The 15,769-nt window shown below is 39.4% G+C and overlaps 1 protein-coding gene across 5 annotated transcripts in view; it reads left to right on the top strand.

The window, feature by feature from the left end:
- The window catches only part of OSBPL3 (oxysterol binding protein like 3), a 101,871-nt gene that overhangs the window by 56,930 nt on the left and 29,172 nt on the right, over positions 1-15,769 (top strand). For 4 of the 5 annotated variants that reach the window (XM_014054350.2, XM_014054348.2, XM_087712797.1 and 1 more), the window contains 9 exons: positions 1,534-1,650; positions 1,959-2,012; positions 2,192-2,305; positions 3,863-4,036; positions 4,921-5,044; positions 7,320-7,423; positions 7,538-7,630; positions 12,985-13,141; positions 13,773-13,903. In XM_014054350.2, the coding sequence (XP_013909825.1) occupies positions 1,534-1,650; positions 1,959-2,012; positions 2,192-2,305; positions 3,863-4,036; positions 4,921-5,044; positions 7,320-7,423; positions 7,538-7,630; positions 12,985-13,141; positions 13,773-13,903 (1,068 nt within the window). The remainder of the gene's footprint in view (positions 1-1,533; positions 1,651-1,958; positions 2,013-2,191; positions 2,306-3,862; positions 4,037-4,920; positions 5,045-7,319; positions 7,424-7,537; positions 7,631-12,984; positions 13,142-13,772; positions 13,904-15,769) is intronic. The other variant, XM_087712796.1, reaches the window with a different exon arrangement.

The following is a 15,769-nucleotide window of genomic DNA, read 5'->3' as shown; positions in this document are numbered from 1 at the left end:
CCAAACGTTTTTCCTTCGTTACCCAAAAGTGCTTATCAGAAAGTCCCTATTTAAATATCCCTGCTGAGTTTGTGTGAGAAAGAAAAACCACCTTTACTCAGTGTTGGGTAATTATTCATGTTTGGAAAGCACTGCCTTAACCACTACACCAGACTGCCTCTCTAACACAATATCAAAGGGTTTTGAAATTTTTATTTGCTCTTCTGCCTATTGCAATGATTTGATTTGCAACCCATCAAGAGCCATTTCCTGCCTTGCATGTAACTACAGAAAATCCTTAACAATCATTGAACCAGTGACTACGTGACGTTACAATAGCTCTGAATGAATGGTACTTGCAAACAGGCCTCAAAGTTCCAGCACCCCCATGTCACATGATTGTAATCTGTGCATTTGGCAACCACTTAGAAAAGTTGCAGTGCCCCCTGGTCATTTGATTACCATTTCTGACCTTCCCTGTGGGCTTCCATAAGCAAAGTCAGGTCACTCCGGTAAGTCACTTCTAATCTCCTCCACCCAGTAGCAGTGGACCCTGACTACATTTATTCTATAGTAGCCATTTCTGTATTCTCACTGTCTGGCAGCAGTCATTTATCTGCCCACCAGTCTGGGACTTGCAGATTTCTGCCAGCTTCCCCATTGACTTTGCTTGTGAGAAGCTGGCAGGAGGTTTTCACTTAATGGCCCACAATCCTTGCTTAAGAAAGATAATGGTCCTTGAGACATCACATCACTGTGCTATTAAAATTCCAGTCTCATGTTTATCTGCCTTACAGATACTCCTTGTTGTTAAGCAGAGACTATCACATGTGTACAGCATAATCAGGCCTCAGAAACATCTCCCCTCCCCTCCGGCATCTCTATGATGCTTTAGTCAATTTGTACTCAGATCATGAGGGATAACAGGCATAAGTTGTCCTTGGCTGAAGTAGCATAAGTGTTCTGATATCATCCAAGAGCAACCTAAGAATGTATAAAATTTTGTAGATTTTGTCCTTTTTAAGTAAAGTTAAGATGACTGAAAACTTGAAACTGAAACAAGGGACAAAAATGGAAAACTGTGAATTCCAGTTCTTCTTTAAGCCTGGAAACCGGCTGGGTGACTTTCAGCCACTCGTTCTCTCTCAGCCCAAGCCACATCAGAGGATTGTTGTGGGGGAGAAGTGGGGGTGGCAGGAAAGTTTGAACAGAAAATGTCATGCTAGTAAAGTTTCCTGCTGATTCAAGAATGTATGAGTAACATTTTATCTCAATTGTGGGAAAGACTTAAGGTCACTAAGTAAAATAAAAACCAGTTAAAATTGACATTTTGCATTCAAATGAATGTCTTTGAAAAATCGATATAATCAAATGAAATGTTTCCTGAAATTGATTTACAGTACATTGATAAGATGTAATTGTATCAGTTTTTTTTATTTTTATATTGTCTTTATTATTTTTATAAATAACTGAAGGCAACAAACATACATAATACTCCTTTTACTTTTTAAAAAAAACACCTCATCAAGTATTTTGGATTCTGTTTCTGAACAGGACAGCTGGGAAATCATAGAAGGACTTCGTGGAGTCATGAGTTGCACCCAGGAACCTCAGAAGCAGGAAGGCTATTTGCTGAAAAAAAGGAAATGGCCTCTGAAAGGCTGGCATAAGGTGAGAACCAGTCTTCACCGCTGGTATTTGTTTCCAATGCCATTTAAAACATTGGCTTGCTGTCCAGTGGTGGGATTCAACATTTTTTACTACCAGTTTTGTGGGTGTGGCTTTGTGGGTGTGGTGTGGCTTTGTGGGCGTGGCAGGGGAAGGTTAATGCAAAATCCCCATTCCCTCCCCACCCCACTAACCTGCTTTCTAGCTCTGTTCTCCTATTCAGGGCAAAAACAAAAAATCAGCTGGAAGGCAGCGGGGGCAGGGCGAGGCCAGCCTATTTGCCTGATTAAAAATCTGCTTTTCTATTGCAGAGATGGTTCTTTCTGGACAAAGGAATTTTGAAATATGCTAAGAACCCAGCCGATGTAAGTGTTTCAATATGTAGAGGTTGTCATATAAAATAATATTTCACAGCTTGGAAAAAGTAATAAGTGATTGTTTCCAATAGGCATCTATAGGAAGAAAATGATAATTCTGAAAACCAATATCTTATGTTGTTTTCTCCTAAGACAAACGAAATAACTTTAAATGGTTTTTTTACTAGACAGAGAAAGGGAAGTTGCATGGATGTATAGATGTTGGCCTTTCGGTGATGTCTGTGAAGAAATCAACTAAATGCATAGATTTGGATACTGAGGAACACATTTATCATTTGAAGGTAATCCTAGTTAGGAATATATTCTGAAGCTAAAAATATTATACAGCTCTTGGATACCATTATATGCAGGCTTAGAATCCTCTTGAAATTGCTTGATACAGTAATACATTTCTTTGCAGTTTGCTTAAAATGCAGGTTCACCATTTAATCTTTAATAGCCTTTTTCCTCCATATACATTAATATTTTGCAAAAGACACTGCAGCCAAATAGAGCCTTCATTGTAATAAAAAAATAAAATAAAATGCAAAATTGGTTGTTAATAAATAATGAATTGTGTCAGGATCAATTCCATATGTAATAATTTAATTTGTTCCTGCGGAAGATAGTTGAGAAAAGCAGCTCTAGGAGAAAACAAGTGAGCATAGTTAATTAATAAAGTGAGAATGAAGTGTAACATAGATATATTACTGTTTGTTTACTAAATTGCTTTAGGTAAAAATGTACATTTTGTGTAGCATATTGTATCAGAAAATGAGAACTATATTGAATCTATTTTTAATCCTGTTGGACAGAATGAACCAGAAAACATGTTGCTTTTTAACAGTATGAGCACAAATAAGATAAATTAGGCTTCCACTACTGATAGTGGTTTTTAAAAGCTTGATGTGGTTTTAAATGCTCAGGTCTAGATTTTGTGGGCCTTCTGTTTTTATTTATAGATTGGGAGACTAGTTGAACTTTTAACTGTTTTTTCTGTGGTTCTCAGACTGATATATATTTGATGAAACCAAAGACTGCATTTGCTAACTTTCATGGACAAAACAGACTCTTATTTCCACTATCACCAAAGTGGGTATATTTGGGAAGGTTTTTTTTAAATTAAATTTTGCATTGAAATCTTTGACAGATTTCTGCATGTGTATGATCCAACTTTTTTCCACTGAGAGGAAAAAGAACCTTCAGTGGGAAATATGACTTTTTTGCTTTGATTTTGCTGATCTGATTGGTCAGCCAATTTTTTTTAAAACCTGCAACTGAAAGCTAGTGAGAGACCAAACCTTTGAGCAACTTCCTATTCTTCATGATTGATATTTAATTAATATCTTCTGCTTTTGGTGCTGTTGTTTACATGTTCTAGGATGTTTGTTTTCTAGATACTGTACATTTTTGCTTCCAAGTGTCCTCTATCTCCTATCCCTTAGGTTGAAAAACAGAGCTGATTACAATAACTTCATTAAGAAAGTAAATCTGTTTCATCTGCTGCAGTAAAACTTCTGTTTTAAGGAGTAACATTATCCTATCCTCATGTAAAGCAGCTCAATCTGTCAACAAATATAGTACTTAGTGATAAATTATTGCTTTATTGTTTTGACTGGAGAAAGTAAGACCATATAGCAATAGCCCTTAGACATGTACCACTTCATAATGGTTTACAGCCCCCTCTAAGCAGTTTACAGAGTCAGAGTCCCCATTTTACCGACCTCAAAAGAATCAAACTCCTAGCAGTGAGCAGACTCAGCCTGCAATATTGCATTCCAACCACCACATAACATGAATTATATATTTATGTTGGGATTTAGTAATTATTGTTTCTATCACCTTCAATTCTCTACTAGGCAAAATCTCAGGAAGTATTTGATGAATGGGTAGCAAAACTGCGTCATCATAGAATGTATCGTCAAAATGAAATTTCCATGTTTCCATATGATATCAACAATCATTTCTTCTCAGCCTCAACATCTATAGCAGATTCAGTAACTGGTCTTTTGGAATCAACAGCAAACAAAAAGGTAGATTTTGTTTTAACTGTAGATTAAGGGGCATCCATTCAATGATTAATTTATTAGTTTATTAATTATAATTAATAATTAATAATAATTAATAATAATTATTATATTGATGATAGGATTTGAGGAACATATATAAAATGCAGTGCATAAACCATTATCAAAATGTTATTGGCTTTTTGTGAGTTCTCAGGATCCAATGAAAGACAAAATGTAATTTCCTCCTGGCATTTTTAATTCTGTTTTAATTAACATAGAAACGGGGAACAAAGTAGGTTTTTGTTTTTAATCAGCATTCTTTTGCAAGGTCATCTATGTAAGATAAGCAAACCTGGGCTCTTCCATGTTCTCCTGCCCATTTTAACTGATTGGCAGGGAGGGAATAAGGTCAAGACACAGTGTAATAGGAACTCTTTCCCTCTTGAATGTTCTGTGATAACATAGGTTTGCATTCTACGTTGTTGATTCAACAGGCATGTTTACTGATATATTTTGAAGTACTCTAATTACCTCTATTTAGAGTTAGGGAAAGAGCCAAAGATACTGGCGGGTTTCTGGCTTTTAGTACTTGATGTTTCTGTTTCTGTTTCTGTAGATTTTTTTGTTTGCTTTTTTGATAACTTCTAAGAATTGAAGACAATATTTAGTGAGTATTTTTGGTGTAAATCTTTATTCATCTAGTCAGCAGATTAATACAGTATGGAGAGCATCATACATATAATCTTAATTTTGGGCAAGCTTTTTTAAAATCAACTTTTTGAATATGAATGTAAACCTTGATAAGTTGATTTTGAAGTTCCCTTAATCATAAGTCACACACTGTCAATCATTGGAAAATTGATTATTGTCATATTTATTATTATTTATGAAATCTTGTCATATAACAGAGAGGCAGCATGACACAGCAAAATTCAGTGCAGGCGGGAAGTTCTATGTCATTCCCTTGTTTAAATGAATCAAGAATTCCAACTTGTTTGAAGTCATCTGAAGATATGGAAAGATGTTCAAAAGGTAAAAAGAAAGTGGAATGATTTAAATATTCTACCCCTTCCAAATTTTCTCAGATAATTTTATGACATATGCCTGTTATCTTACAATGTCTACTTTCTAATGTTTAAATTAAAAATTCAGTCCATGTGATATTGAAATAAATACTACTGGTACATTACCTGCTTAAAGAACCTAAATAATTATCTTTAAAAAATGGAGCAGTTGTGCAAGATGAGACTTTCAGAAGAAACATATATTTCTTTGTGTTCTTTCTGTATGAAAGTACAAGAGTCCTTTGTGTAAATTGGACTTTCTTACAAGTATTAATGAAATATCATTCCTTATCTTTGTAAAATAGCTCTATTCTGCTTAGCTTGGAGCTGCTGTAATTGGTTCACAGGAAATCAAATCTGTAAAATATAATGTAAAATTTATTCCCTTGGAAAAAAATACAAGTCCTTACCGCTTTTCAAACAAAATGTTCTTGCTTAGAAAACAAAACTGTACTATTGGAATGGGACCATCCTTTATTAAGCTTTTCTGTCCCTAATAAACAATATATAATAACCCTATTACCTTTTTCCCAGGTGTTGATCAGTCATATGTGAAGGCTAATTTGAATTCTCTTTTATCATTAGCAGTTTTGACTAGGAAATATTCTTCTTTATATATTAAATGAGGATATAAGGAAGGGAGCCTTAATTATTTAGGAAATATTGAAATATTGAAGGATTAGCTGTTACAGTTTAATTCAAATAAACTTTTTGTTTTATGTATAGATCTTTTTTTAATTTGTTCAGTTATGTCCAAATATCAGATTTATTCAATAGTTATTACCTAGAGAGATTATAGTATACATTACAATAAATATTATATATTTGCAATAGAATACTAATAAACATACTTTTACTGATAATTCTGATCTGATTGAGAGAAAGCTGTTGAAACCATATTGTTCATTTATGTTGGGAATTCTTTCTAGCATCTCTCTTTTTTTCTAGGCAGTTTGATAAATGGATAGCTGAGCTATGCCACTTCAGAATGTACAGAATGACTTTGCAACATATATTTGAAGTTACAATTAAATCCTGAAAAAGCTACTTATGACCCATTTTAGAAGTTTTGACGTCTGGTTCTCCCACATACCCATGACTTCATTTGGGTACTCAACAACTGGCCCACATTATTACTGTGATTTTGAGTTTTTCCTCAGAAACCATTTAATTCTAGCAAACAATGGACCACTTTACAACTTCCACATTTGCTTTACAATTGCCATGTTCATCTTACAACTGCCACATTTCCTTAACCACCAGGGGGAAAAAATCAGATCCTGTTGGGAACCACCCAGCCAGGCAGGAGTAAAGTCTCAAGTGGGGAATTAATCTCAAATCCTTGCACAATGACAAGATAACCAAAACTGAGCCCTTCTCTCCCAAGCTTCAGTGAACCTTATCCATATTTTCTCAGAAAACAGAAGAGATTTTTTAATAGAGAGGATATAATAAAACAGTTAATTTAATTTCTACACCTGGGGATCAGGTTGCTTGCTTCTGACAGGTGATCCACTTTGTGACCGTCATGATTTACAGCCACAATTGCTGGCTAAATTACAGTTATAACTTGAGAACAATGTGTACAATGTGTACAGTGAAGGTAATTGGCATCATTGATTAATTGGCATCATTGTGCTAAAAATAAGCAATAATGCATTCATGTCAACTAAGTAAATTATTCTAATGTACTTTTACAGTTTTAAGAACCAGAACTGTCTTGTTAACAATAAAAGTAACACAGAACTATGGGACACCCTTGAAGATTTAGTAAATTATATCTGCTAAAGCTGTAAAATATTGGAAAAGTCTTTGTTCTTGTTACATAATGCCAAAGGAAATTAAAAAAAAATATGTTCAAAGATGGCATTAAATTCTTTTTAAAAATTTCTTTAATAGTTTTAACACATATATTTTAGGAAAGCATTATTTCAGATGCTATTGTCAAATAACTCTTTGTATTCTAGTTCATAGAATATTTATATTCTAAAATTTAGAATATAAAAAATTACATCCCAAGCTTTCTTTTAAATAGTTAATTCAACTATTAAATTATTAATTCTATGCTAATGGTAGAATAATAATAGCAGGTACTGAAATATTGAATAAAAACTTTTGCATTCTGTCAGTATCTTATTTAACAATTAAGTACAGCAAGACGTTTGATGGTTGAGCCCACTATTTTCTTTCTTTGCTTTTTCTCTCTTCTTTTCCACCCAAGCCATTGTTTTTATTCCAAACAGACCTCTCCCATTGTCAGAACTATCTCTTGGAGATGACCCAGCTTTTACAAAGCATGGAAGTTCTCCATAGGACATATTCGGCACCTGCCATAAATATTCAGCAAGTAAGTTGAAGAAATTGCCGCTTCTGATGGGGGTCACTCTGCTTGCTAAAGCTAGATTTCTTCCTAGAATGGTGATAAGTGATATGTTTCTCTTTTTCACATTCTGTTGTAAAGGGTCTCCTTTTTGAAAGTCCCAAAAAAGAAAAAAGAACACACCGAAGATGGCGTTCTAGAGCTCTTGGTAAAGATGCTAAAGGGATGTTGCAGGTAAACCACCTCTTCTATACCTTAACTTCATTTTTAGTCTATGATAGATGCTGTTTGCTGGCAAAAACTTACTTTTTCCAATAGAACTTATAGTCTTAGTTGTTATTCTTATAATAGGAAGAGATTTCATTTGGCTTGTGAAGGCAGCATGGAATGAGTGGGGCTTCTAAATTTTAATCAGCCTATTGAGCTTTTTGGTCAATTCACTTTTAATGAAGAATAAACAGTTATTTCCTTATAAAGAAACCTGCTTATAAAATTCTATCCTTTAGAAGAATGTCAAATCCAAAGCGGGGGAGGGGGGAGTTCATTCTGTGTCCGGTTTTTTGTGCATCGTTTCCTACACAGTATGTAGGAAGGCACCAATTCTTCAAATTAAGTGGAAATTTCTGACACAGGGCAGAAAACCTGGACAGAAATATTAACATATCCATAGTTAAACGTGATTAAGTATGCTTCTTGTGATTTTAGAATGGCTTAGTCCAATAAAAAGTTTCTCATTTACTGAACACATCTCATCAGAGAATGTCTCACTATTTTATATCTCACTATTATATTCAATCCATATTTTTTCAGAAGCACACATTCTTTACCCCATCTCTTTTTGATTTATCACCTTCAGTGTTTCTGACCTATTTTTCTTTTGTCATACCCAGCTCTCACTTCTATACAACTAAGTAGGAAGAAATCTGTTGTTATATACATACCTATTTTCATTTCTTTCAATTAATCATTTATTTTTTTCAACAGACTACATACTGCCCACTAATTTTCTATCAGCTTGTGCCTGTTTTAAAAATTTCTCCATTTTCCTATATCTTCTAAACATTTTACAAGATATACTAATTTATTTGCCTTCTCTAGTTTTTCACCATAATTTTCATAATTCACATACATCAAGACAATTCACTTTATCATATAGTTTGTCTAGATCAATACACTTATAATAAACTTGTTTTTAAGAAGAGTCTAGATAGTCATTTATCTAAAATGGTATAGGTTTTCCTGCTTGAGAACCCTATTCTGTTCTTTTCTGTTCCGTTCCATTCTGTCCCATCCCTTACCATACCATACCATACCACCCTAAACTTTCTCTCACTAATGTTTCTTAATTTCTTAAATTGCATAAAGGAAAAATCTGATCTCAACCCTTCCTACCCAGCATAGTCACACTGCACTTTCAAAATGTTGCTTATTATACTCTCTTCTATTCATTAGTTAGAGAGACCATATTTTCATATGGTCTCTCAATAAACTAATCTTTCTATAAATGCTGCATTTATTCTTGCTGAATTTTCCAGAACACAGATGCGATTTTCACATCTTTTCACACTAGCCATTACCGGGGGAAGGAGGGTTCGCTACATCATAGAGTCCCTCCTTCCGGCCCTATTAGTCCCACTCCAAGGCCAGATGGTGGGAATAGTCAGGACCCTGGTCTAAGGCTGCTGTTGCTAAATGCCAGGTCGGTGGTTCACAAGGCTCCCCTCGTCCGGGACCTAATTTTAGACGAGGGGGCGGCATGTATTACTGAAACCTGGCTGGGCCCTGAGGGAATAGTCCCCCTCACTGAGATGTGCTCAGAGGGTTTTCAGGTGCTGCACCAGCCACGACCCCAGAGAAGGGGTGGGCGAGTGGCCATTGTTATCCGAGGGTCTCTAGTTCCTCGTAGGATCCCTGTTCCGGAGCTTGTCAGGTGTGAGTCCTTACTGATAAAGCTGGACCTTGAGGGTCAAGTGGGCTTGTTGCTAACATACCTGTCTCCCAACAGTGTTGCAACAGCTCTCCCCTCGCTCCTCTAGTCAGTAGCCGAGCTGGCAGTTGAGTTCCCCAGGCTTATGGTGCTGGGGGATTTCAATTTGCCTTCGCTCAGCAAGCACTCTGATGGAGCACAGGAGTTCATGGCTTCCATGGCAGCCATGGGCTTGACCCAAGTAATTCGGGGTCCGACTCATTCGGCAGGTCACACGCTCGACCTCGTATTTCTCTCGGAGCAGTGGAGTTGTGATCTTGGTTTGAGGGGTAGTGAGAACTTGCCCCTGTCATGGTCAGACCACTGCCTACTGAGGCTTGATTTTCGGAGGCCAATCCCCCACTGTAGGGAGGGGGAACCGATTAGGTGGTTCCACCCCAGGCACCTTATGGACCCTTTGGGCTTTCAGACGGCGCTTGGTGTTATACCTGATACTCTCGTCCGCAGTCCAGTGGAGGCCTTGGTTGCTGCTTGGAACTCAGTGGTGGCGGAGGCTCTTAACCGGATTGCGCCTTTATGGCCTCTCCGAGGTAGCGGATCCAGGAGGGCTCCTTGGTTCACTGAGGAACTCTGAGAGATGAAACGCCAAAAGAGAAGCCTAGAGCACTGCTGGAGATCCAGTAAGTCCAAGTCAGACTGAGCACTGTTGAAAGCTTGCATCAGAGCCTACCTTCTGGCAATTCGGACTTCAAAAAACACATATTTTGCCGCTCTGATTGCATCCGCTGAGTCGCGCCCAGCCGCCTTGTTCAGAATAACCCACTCCCTCCTGAAAGGGAGGGATGCGGGTAACCCTTTACAAGGTAGAGCTGAGGAGTTTGTCCAATTTCTCGCGGATAAAGTTGCTCGGCTTCGGGCAGACCTGGACTCCAATTGCTCAGAGCCAGCCGAGATACCGGGGGAGGGTCTTGAGCAGAATTTATGGATTGATTTTCAACTTGTTACACCTGAGGAAGTGGACAAGGCCATGGGAGCAGTGAGTGCCTCCACTTGTGTGCTGGACCCGTGCCCCTCCTGGCTGGTCGCGAACAGCAGGGAGGTGACACAGGGCTGGATTCAGACGATAGTTACCGCCTCTCTTCGGGAGGAGTTGTTCCCGTCCCCCCTAAAGGCGGCAGTGGTGAGACTCCTCCTGAAGAAGCCATCTTTGGATCCAGCCATTCTAAGTAATTACCGTCCAGTCTCCAACCTTCCCTTTGTTGGGAAGGTTGTTGAGAAAGTGGTGGCCTCTCAGCTCCGGCGTTCCTTGGATGAAACCGATTATCTAGATTCCTTTCAGTCTGGATTCAGGCCTGGCTACAGCACGGAAACTGCTTTGGTTGCACTGACCGATGATCTCTGGCGAGCCAGGGACGGGGGTCATGCCTCCGTCCTAGTGCTCCTTGACCTCTCAGTGGCCTTCGATACCATCGACCATGGTATCCTTCTGCGACGGTTACGAGAGGTGGGGGTGGGAGGCACCGTTCTTCAGTGGTTCTCCTCCTACCTCTCGGACAAGTCGCAGTCGGTGTTGGTTGGCGGGCAGAGGTCGACCCCTAGGCCCCTTAAGTATGGGGTGCCACAGGGTTCGGTCCTGTCCCCCCTTCTGTTTAACATCTACATGAAGCCACTGGGTGAGATCATTCGGCGGCACAGGATAAAATACCACCAATATCCGAACGATACACAGTTGTATCTGTCTGCCCCGTGCCAACTCAGTGAAGCGGTGGACGCGATGTGCCAGTGCCTGGAGGCTGTTAGGGTCTGGATGGGTGTAAACAAACTTGCACTCAATCCCGACAAGACCGAGTGGCTTGTGTTTTTCCCTCCCACTAATTGGCCTTGTTTTCCAACTCTCAGGCTGGGGGTTGAAATTATACGCCCCTCAGACAGGGTTCGCAATTTGAGAGTCCTCCTGGATCCACAGCTGACTTTAGAACACCATTTGTCGGCTGTGACCAGGGGGACATTTGCCCAGGTTCACCTGGTGCACCAATTGCGTCCCTACCTGAACCAGGAGACTCTCAGAACAGTCACTCACGCCCTTGTGACCTCAAGACTGGACTACTGTAATGCGCTCTACATGGGGCAGTCCTTGAAGAGCATTCGGAGACTTCAGCTTGTCCAGAATGCAGCCGCTCGAGCGATTGTGGGTGCACCTCGGTTCACCCACGTTACACCTATCCTCCGCGAGCTGCACTGGCTGCCTATTGGTCTCCGGACGTGCTTCAAGGTGCTAGTCGTTACTTTTAAAGCCCTACATGGTATCAGACCTGGGTACTTGAGAGACCGCCTCCTGCCAATTACCTCCCAAAGACCTATCAGATCCCACAGACTAGGCCTCCTCCGAATTCCATCCACCGGCCAATGTCAACTGTCGACTACTCGGAGGAGAGCCTTCTCTGTGGCTGCTCCGGCCCTCTGGAACGACCTCCCCATGGAGATTCGGACCCTCACCACCCTTCAGGCTTTCCGCAAAGCCGTCAAGACCTGGCTGTTCCGGCAGGCCTGAGGCTGATGAGTTCCCAGCCCCACTCGAATTGTTGTGACTGTTGTGATTTTTTAAAATCTGTTCTTTGTAATTTGTTTCTCGTCTTGTTTGTTCTTGTATTGTTCCCTTCCCCTTGGTTTGTTAGCCGCCCTGAGTTCCTATGGGAATAGGGCGGCATACAAGTTTAATAAACCTACAACCTACAACCCACATATATATTAAACAAATTGTTTACAGGCACTCTATAAAAAAAAACACGAATATTTTAACATTTGTTCAGTTATACTCTGTTATCTAAACATACATAATTACCATTTTTTAGCATTCTCATGACATTAACATCTTCCTTTTCAAACATTTCTTGGATTTTAACATCTTCAACATATCCTAAAATTTCCATGCATAATTTCTCTTTAAAAAAATAAAGAAAAACTCCTTCAGTATTTCCTTACTTCATTCTAAATTATATTATATCCCCCAAATTTTATTTTTAATCCCATGCATTCCACTGGGAGGTCCTTTATTAGTTTTATTCACCCATTCCATAGTATATTTTTAATCCTCAAAAAGGCTATGTTTCCTCTTCCACTTCATTTGAACATTTTTACAAGAAATGTTTTTACACTTTCACAAAATTCTGTAATTTTCATAATAAACACTAAACTATTGAAATTGATTTAAAGAAGTATCTTAGGTAGAGATCTAAGTATCACAGTGTTATTTTTAACAGAAAGGGAACACGTGTTTTTTAAATAATCTATTGTGGGAAAAGAAACTGCAGGGCAAAAGAACCAAACAGACAGGTGTAATGGCCATTTTTGGCATTATTTCAGATATAGCAGCAAGGTTAATGTTTTGTTTCATTGATGTAGGAGTTTGTATACATCATTTTTGTTTATTGGTTAAGGTGTTTCTCAGCTAAAAACTGAGAAACTTTGAATTCTAGTGTCACCTTAGGCACAAAGCTAGCTGGGTGACCTTGGGCCAGCCACTATCTCTCAGCCCTAGAAAGAAGACAATGGCAAATATTGAAATACTGCCAAGAAAACTCCAAACATATCCAGGTAGTCTCTGAAAATTGGCATAACTGAATGGAAACATAGAAATAATTATAATGTATGTTCTTTGCAGGTACCAGCTGTTCTTTCTGCTCCATTAAGGCTGCATGCTTCAAATCCTAATTTATCTACATTAGATTATGGGGATGAAAAAATGTATTCAAATGGTTCTGAGGTGACATCAGAATTTTCTAAATTGCAAGAGGACTTGTGTCACATAGCTCACAAAGGTAATTGGGATTTGTCCCCAATAAAAAGATGGTGAAAACAGTTTGTAGGTTAATGAAAATTAAACTTGGTGAACACTGTATGAATACTGAATGTTGGACTATTTATGGAGACCACAAGAGGTATTTTATAAATATTTATCTTCATTATTCCCCCCCCCCCAACAACAGACATTTGTTAAAACCTTTATCTAAACATGTAATAGTAGGTTGCCTTAGGTTTACTTGTACAGAGTCTCCAAGTGGCTTGCTGAATTTCAGCTTTAGCATGGTGATGTAAAGAGTTGCTATGAGAGTAAGCTATTTTAATTGAAACAAAATAGAAAAAAATGTTGAGGAGCTCCAAGGCAAAGAAAAATGGCATTTGTCATCTATTTATTTACAAAATAAACAAAGCAGTAATTTAACTATTGTGCCAATAAAGTTTTTCCCATCTAAATTTATTTGATTGATTTTTCAGGGACTTTTTTTTTTCAAATGAGACAAGTATTCTTTTATACCCAACTTTTAAGGCATTAATCACAAGATTTGGGTTGATTTGCTTGCTTAGTGTTCTTTGTCTTCATTGTGATAGTTCTACATTTTGACCTACAAATCATTTCATTTCTGTAATTTTTTTCAACTATTTTTGTAGTGTACTTTACCTTAAAGTCAGCTTTTAGTACGATTTCAACAGAAAAAGAGAAGCTGAAGCAGATGTTTGACCATGATTCAATCGCATCTCCATCTGCTCAGATAATTGGACTGAAGAATGCCTTATCATCTGTAAGTTCCCACATTAATTGGACTTCTGTTTAAAAAATGTGTCTTATCAATTACATTAATTCTTCTTGGTTTGATTTTTGCCTTCATTTAGTTTAACTGAACTGAGCTTTGATATACACTTGTTCATTGGTTTCTATAACAAGCTGCGAATTGTGATCTTGCCAAGAGCTGCCTAAGTGTGGTAGAAGCTTTTGGAGAAGGCACGATGTGTGTCCTTGTGCTGAACACACAGGCATCTATTTCATTTTTTGTGAAGTGGTACACTTAGAGTGAATAGATTCTATCTCCATAATAGTTTTATCTCCAAGTAGTGGGCTGTCATATTTTATCACAGAATTTAGCAAAGTTAATGATTAAAAAAAAATCTTTCCAATGCCCAGGATAATCTGTGCTAGTTAATCTCTCTATTGTTGCTCAAACTATAATCTTGACTCCCAATGGTAGACCAGAGGATTGTGAGACCATCTACCCATTTATCTGTTCTCTTTTATACTGTATACTCTGCTTTTGAATTTATATAATAAAATATAAATTGATAGAATGAACTGGTTTTATTACTTTACCCACAATAGGGCAATCTGGCGTTTCCCTTCACCACCATTATTTTCATTCCCTAAGTCTTAAGAAACATCTTGAAAGCAATCCCTGACAGTCTGGCTAAATAAGGTGGAATAAAATCCCATCATTAACTTTGAGTTCATTGATCTTTGAATAAAACCTACTGCGTTTCCCCAAAAATAAGACAGGGGCTTATTTTCTTTTGACCCCCAAAATATGGCTTGGGCCTTATTATCAGGGGAGAGCTTATTGTTTTGGGGTTGTTCTCTTGTGAGTGGGCTCCCAAAGAGCCGGACACAGCCTCAGGGGTGAACAGCTGTGTTACGCTGTTGCAGAAGTGCAACACAGCAACCATGAGGTGACCATGCTCATGAGCAGCTGTCTGGCAAACCCCCTTTCCAGCCAGATACAGTGCCATTCACTGACATAGGGGTATCCCGAAGGTACCAAGACGTGTGAGCACCTGTTCCTTGCTCCCGCGGCTTGGCGCCTTTGGAATACCTCTAGGTGAGTGAATGGCACTCTGCATAGCTGGAGAGGGGAGTTGCATGAGTGCCTGTTCTGTTTCTCATGCCCCTCCCAGGCTCACCATGCCCTGTCTTGACAGAGTCTTCTAGCAGCCAACCCACAACCATGGAGCACACTTCCAGAGCGGCCACTGCCAGAAGACACGGCAGCCAATCTCCAGGGTTTGGAAGCGAGAGAAGAAGCCACGCTGGGATGGCGGTGCTCTGGCCTTGCAAGGAGAGCTGGCCCAGGGTATGGTGAGGATGGGAGGCTGCCGAGCGGGGAGCGGAACAGGGGCTCACACAACCCCCCTCTCCAGCCATGTAGAGTGCCATTCACTAACTTAGGGGTATTCCAAAGGCATCAAGTTGGTGGGGTGGGGAATAGGCACTCACACGGCTTGCCTTTGGGATAGCCCTAGGTCAGTGAATGGCACTGTGCCCGGCTGGTAAGGGGGTTTGAGGGTGGCTGCTCATGAGCGTGTTCACCTCATGGTTGCTGTGTTGCGTTGCTGCAACAGCGCAACACAGCCGTTCACCCCTGATGCCATTCACCCCTGAAGCTGTGTCCAGCTCTTTGGGAGCCTGCTCGCAAGAGAGCAGCCGCCCGGCAACCTCCTCTTTAGCTGAGCACAGCACCACTCACCGACCTAGTGGTATCCTGAACGTGCCAAGCAACATGAGTGCCTTTCTCTCTTCCCCCCTCCGTTTCCGTGGCTTGGCACCTTTGGGTTACCGCTAGGTCAGTGAGTGGCGCTCTGCCTGGCTGGAGGTGGGTTGTTCAAGGGTTTATTTTTGGGGG

The sequence above is a fragment of the Thamnophis sirtalis genome, unplaced genomic scaffold (assembly GCF_051295495.1).
Source record: "Thamnophis sirtalis isolate CommonGarterSnake01/CBP01778 unplaced genomic scaffold, rThaSir2_p1.2 scaffold_4, whole genome shotgun sequence".
Taxonomy (NCBI): domain Eukaryota; kingdom Metazoa; phylum Chordata; class Lepidosauria; order Squamata; family Natricidae; genus Thamnophis; species Thamnophis sirtalis.
This window is presented reverse-complemented; position numbering and strand designations above follow the sequence as displayed.